The sequence below is a fragment of the Leucoraja erinacea genome, chromosome 1 (assembly GCF_028641065.1).
Source record: "Leucoraja erinacea ecotype New England chromosome 1, Leri_hhj_1, whole genome shotgun sequence".
NCBI lineage: Eukaryota > Metazoa > Chordata > Chondrichthyes > Rajiformes > Rajidae > Leucoraja > Leucoraja erinaceus.
In genome coordinates, this window is record NC_073377.1 from 72,859,831 (window position 1) to 72,865,830 (window position 6,000).

Sequence of the window (6,000 nt, forward strand, 5' to 3'; positions counted from 1 at the left end):
GCCCACTAGGATGTTGGTCCCCCTCCAGTTAAGGTGCAACCCGTCCCTTTTGTACAGGTCAACCTTGCCCCAGAAGTGATCCCATTGATCCAGAAATTAAACCCCTGCCCCCTGCACCAACTCCTCAGCCACACACTCATTTACCCTATCGTTCTGTTCTTACCTTCACCAGCACAAGGTACTGGAAGCAATCCTGAGATCACTACCCTGCAGGTCCTACTTTTCAGTCTTTTACCCAATTCCCTAAACTCGTGTTGCCAAACCTCCTTCCTCTTCCTACCTATATCATCGTGCAACATGCACAATAACCTCCGGCTGCTCCCCCTCACTATTGAGGATGTGCAGCCGCTCCAAGACGTCTTGAACCCTGGCACCAGGGAGGCAACACAGCACCCTGGAGTCTCACCTGTTGCCGCAGAATCTCCTGTCCGCACCTCTGTCTATCGAGTCCCCCACCACTATGGCTCTGCCTGACGTCACTCTTCCCCGTTGAGCCTCAGCACCAGGGTTGGAGTCACAGCCCTGGCTGCCACTCAATCTTCTCATGTCGTCCCCTCTGACAGCACCCAAGGCCGTGTAACCTGTTTTCAATAGGAACAGCCACCGGGGCTCCTGCACTCCATGTTTACTTCTCTTCCTTGTTGTCACCCACCTTCACTCTTCCTGTATCCTCGGTGTGACATCGCTGTAGGTCTTGTCCAGGTAACTCTCTGTTTCCCAGGTGGTCCTGACCTCATGCAGCTGCTGCTCCAGTTCCTTTTATAATTATGGTTATATTCTCCTTGTAAATCATTTGATGTATACACTTAGGCAAAATGATTTATTTTGGATAGGAATGTTCTCAGTTGTCATTGGGGTATGAATGGGAAATTATCATTTCCAGAATTCCTACTTCTGGATTGACCGTTACTTTAGACAGACAGCAAGAGCTGGATTGGCCATAGCTATGACTAAATTGCCCACTAATACTAACTGCTTGGGATAAGGTATCAAAGTTTGGTCAAGTGTGGCTAATATTATTATTCCCAAAAAATGCTGTAAGTATTGAGCATTTGTCTGATGTTGCCTAACTGAGATTATGATTATTTTGGAGTATCTTGGTCATCACTGGGATCTTGGCTGGCGTAGGTGGGTTGGGCTGAAGGGCATGTTTCCAGGCTGTAGGTGTCTATGAACCTAACTGGCTGGGTACTTCAAGCATTTTCCATTTTTGTGCCAGATTTCCAGCTTCTGTGATATTTTATTATTTTTCATATGAATCTCGCTACTCAGAAATATTAAGAGTTTGGCCTGGCCGCATTCAATTTCTGTTATAGAATCATAAAGTAATATGATGTAGCAATGGGCCCTTCAGCCCAACTTGTCCACACCAGCCAACATGTCCCAGCTACACTAGTCCCAGCATTTGGCCCATGTCCCTCCAAACCTGTCCTATCCATGTACCTGTCTAACTGCTTCTTAAATATTGGGGTCGTCCCTGCCTCAATTACCTCTCCTGACAGCTTGTTCCATACACCCACCACCCTTTGTGTGAAAAAGTTACCCCTTCGATTCCAATTAAATCTTTTCACCTTCAACATAAACCTATGTCCTCTGGTCCTCGATTCTGTTATCAGCAATTTGTACATTGCTATTGACTTTATAATTGTTCCAATGCAATCATGTGTTTTTGTTCCTTCCTTTGTAGACTCGCCCAATAACTCCAGTCTATGCAATGGCTTCCAACATTCAACGAATTCCTGCAGCTGGATTCTACGGGGCAAGTTATGTACCAATTGCAGCTCCTACTTCTGCTGCCGCCATGGCAACGCTGCAAAAGAATGCAGCCACTGCTGCAGCTGTAGCAGCCTATGGAGGATATGCTAGTTATGTACCACAGGCATTCCCTACAGCCACCTTTCAAGTCCCTTTACACGATTTCTACCAAACCTATTAGGATTTTATAACAAAGACTTTGTAATAGTGAAGGAATACACTGATATTTATGAAGAAATAAAGCCAACATAGTTTTTTGTGAAATAATTGTTTTTAGGACTTGAGTAAACTTTGCACCAAAAACTATATGAAAGAGCGAAACGTTTTAAAAATGCTATTTGTTACTAAATTTTGAAAAAAGTGTTTTAAAATTTCAGTAAAAACCATTCTATGCATTTATATGAAAACACTTTTTTTTTTTAATTGCCTTGTCTTTAGAAAATATTATAAAATCTTCCGTCCATAAGGTTTGAACACTCTGAATGTGGACAACTAGAATCTAGAAGATTAGTACTTGTAGGTATGGGTTTTTACATGCTGAACAAAGATGTTTTGTGTGATACGCTCACTCCAGTTAATTATTCTATTGGTGCCTTCAAGAAAAGCTCAGCCTTAATTGGACCATATATCATAAGTAGATCCTCATAAATGTCCATATAAAAATGAATCAAAACACAAAACATATAACATATAACCAAGCATAGGCCTGTCATGGCCAAGAATTGTACATGGTGTGTATTTAAAAACCTGAGTTGTTCATTTTGGTGAGCAACACCATTTTTATTGTTTAGTACAAGCATTGTGTCCAAATAGTATACGAGCTACAATTTAAAAAAAATTGGACTGTTAACACAAAGCCAGAATTTGGATAGAATTATTTTCCATAATTTTGGTTCTTTCAGGAACTGAATTTCACCAGCTTCAGAGTGAATATTTGTAGTACTGATCTTGATGGGATGAAGTGTTCAGATTGAGATTCAGATGATTGAGGAAGAAAGTATCTAAGTAAATGTTTGTCTTTTGAGGTAAGGTGTGGCTTGTTCAGAAAGAAAAATAAAAAGCAAGGGAAATAACTGTCCACAGTAGTGAGAAAAGATGACATGATGATAGATTGTCACTTAAGAAATACAATGGGACTGAAATACACAAGACATTAGGTAGAAGATAACCATCGAGCTAAATGCTCGACCTAATGAAGGCAAGGATAAATTTCTATTGCAATGCTCATTATTTTCTGTGTGTCGACTCTAAATTCAGCTTTAATGCTGAGATTTTGTTAGGACAAGGACTGAAATAAGCCTTGTCAGCATGAAGTTCTATTATAATTACTTTTTATCATGTTAAAGAAAATTTCTAGCTGATCTGAGGTGATAAAGTAGTGTGGGTACTAATGTTGTATTTTGGTTATGTAACAAATTAGATTTATGTGTGAGCGTGTACATATTATGTTTTAATATAAGTTTATGAGCAAATGCCTTTTATGGTGCAGCAGCACATGGTATGTAGTCTACCACAGAGATTTATCAATTTCTTTCAATTCTGTTGAAGAAGCAAAATAAATCTTTTATTATAGTAGGAACCAAATGTATTTTTGCAGTCTTTCAGTGGCCTGTAAAGGAGACTTTCGAAAAACGTCCGTGTTAAAATGTGCCGTGATGCTTAGTAAAACCTGTATAATGTGACCACACACTTTGGGCTAACCAAAGTAACCTGCGGATAACAACAACAGTTGAGCTGCATTCATTGTTTTTCAACCTAGGAAAGATTATTTGGTTGAGGTACTGTAGATTATATGGGGTCTTTTCAGCACAGGTTCAGCCATTTGCCTTCACACTTGCTGTTTATAGAATAGAAGCTCACATACACTGTAAGTACTAATGATAATCTCCCAGAAACACTAACTATTGAGAGGCACCATTTTGAAGACTATCTCTAATCAATGGATTTAATGTTTCACATTCTACATTACTTTCTCAAATAAGCACATCACTAAATTAAATGCAGATTACAAAGGCAGCTGCTGCTTGTGTTAGTGCAATCTTAATTATTTAATCCCTAAAAGTAATTAAACAAACTTTTGTGCCTCACTTAAAACCAAATGAGGTACCATCATTTTTTCTTAAAAAGCAAACTCTAGATGTTCGGAGGTCACATTATATTTCCCAATTTTTACAAGTCACTGTTCTTGCCATTATTGGAAATGTACCAGAAATTACCATGTTTTATATTGTTATTGTATGAATTATTGTGCACTGCAATATGCAACCCATTGTCACGGCATTGTTGTTCTGTGATGGATTACTTTTTAAAGTCATGTGCAATTCACTTGTTCAGAAATTAGATTTTCTAGAAATGGACCTGCTATATTCATCTCAGCATGTTAGAACTGGTAAGAACCAAGCTGAGTGGCACAGCTGCTCCCTTACAGTGCCAGAGACCCGGGTTCGATCCTGTCAATGGGTGCTGTCTGTACGGAATTTGTACATTCGCCCTGTGACTGCGTGGGTTTCTTCCAGGTTCTTCAGTTTCCTCCCACATTCCAAAGATGTGCAGGTTTGTAGGTTAATTGGCATCTGTAAATTGTCCCTTGTGTGTAGGTTAGAACTAGAGTACGGGTGACTGCAGGTTGGCATAGACTCGGTGGGCTGAAGGGCTTGTCTCCATGCTGTATCTCTAAACTAAATTAAACATGGGTAATGTCTATTAACATCAACACTAATGGGACAGTCATATATGCAAAACAATTTGCCCTTTTGGTTAGAATAGAAATGTATGACCAAAGTTGAAGAATTCCAAGAACACAGGGAGAAGAAAAATTACCAGTAACACTCCACTACTGAGCAAAACACTCCCTTTCTTAGCTGTTATATTCAGTAACGTTGATGAACATTGAGGGAATCAATGGGATTTGAGCGAAGATTCCCTTTTAACAAACGACTTGTATTACACCTGGACCTTACCCAAACAACCTGTAAAGACATCACTTGTAAAGTTTTAAAACAACATTTTTTACTCTGCTGATAGTTCCCAACTGTTGCCCAGCCTGCCATTTTGGATTTAACATCACAAACTGCTCAGCACATTTTCTGCACGATTTTAATTATTGATAGTTGTTAAAATCAAGGTTTATAAAGTTGCCAACAAAATAGATACTGCTGCTAGAAAATGCCTTGGTTTCCTCAAAGAAATATCAATTTTCATAACGTCTACTGTACCTTTTTAGTATATCTGTGAAATACTTTTTATGAAGTACACAAAGTATATAGGGTAACACCACCAATTAGAGTACAAAGAAAGTTGTTCAATTATTTTTAAAATATTATCTTATAAAGAGAGGAGTTATGGTCAGATTTTGAGATTCATTTTATTCCAAAATACTTTTATTTGACTGAATAGTTTCTCATAGCCCAGTTAAGTGAAAAGAATCTAGATGTATTTAAAAATAATATTTAACGTGTAAGATGCATTCAAGACCATTTAGAAGTGGGAGAGTAACAGTGGAAGAAAAACAAAGGGTTTCACGTAACTATGTCCGCTAGTAAAAGCTTCATGTATTTTTTACTTGCTTTTTTTTTCTGCACAGAGGACCTAACATTGATCCAACAAGGTTAAAGTATTGATTATCTGCTTTTGGCAGGGGGTCTGCAGAAGGTCAATAAACCTGTTAGGATCCAGACTTGTGCCACTTTATTTTAGCTATTTCATTCAAACAGCATTTCTTTCTAGTTAAGTTCAAAATGTTGGTCTGGTGCATATAAAAGAACAAGTTATACATAGAAAAATCTTTTAAAACAAATGTGCCTTATTAGCAAACAAACACATTACCATGACGTGTTTGAACTCTTTGTTTTCTATTTTCATTGTGTTTTTAAAGCTTAAGTTTATTCTGTTGCATTTATATTCAAAAGCAGTAGTCAATAAAGCATTTTGAAACCTGTTGGCTTGGATGATTTGTAAGATTGTAGGCAATTAAATGGATTTCTCTATTGATTTCAGAGTTCTCATGAGCATTTAACAGCTCCATTTTGCTCCTAAGAGGATGAAGGGGTGGAAATGTCTGATCTATTACCACAGAAACTATATTGCTTTTGGCTTATCAAAAGATGGGAATGATTTTGTTTTGATTACAAAGATCATAAAAATCAATATAAACAGGGAAAAAAATAGTTTTCACTTATTACCTCATCCTAAGGAACAATGTGGCCCATAATGAATTTTAAATCGGGTTATTTTTGAATTGTTACA

General features: G+C 37.9%; 1 protein-coding gene across 17 annotated transcripts in view; it reads left to right on the forward strand.

The window, feature by feature from the left end:
- The window catches only part of rbm47 (RNA binding motif protein 47), a 212,798-nt gene extending 207,106 nt beyond the window's left edge, over nt 1-5,692 (forward strand). For all 17 annotated transcript variants that reach the window (XM_055637224.1, XM_055637282.1, XM_055637183.1 and 14 more), the window contains one exon: nt 1,688-5,692. In XM_055637224.1, the coding sequence (XP_055493199.1) occupies nt 1,688-1,936 (249 nt within the window). In that variant the 3' untranslated portion in view covers nt 1,937-5,692. The remainder of the gene's footprint in view (nt 1-1,687) is intronic.
- The last annotated feature ends 308 nt before the right edge of the window (nt 5,693-6,000 follow it).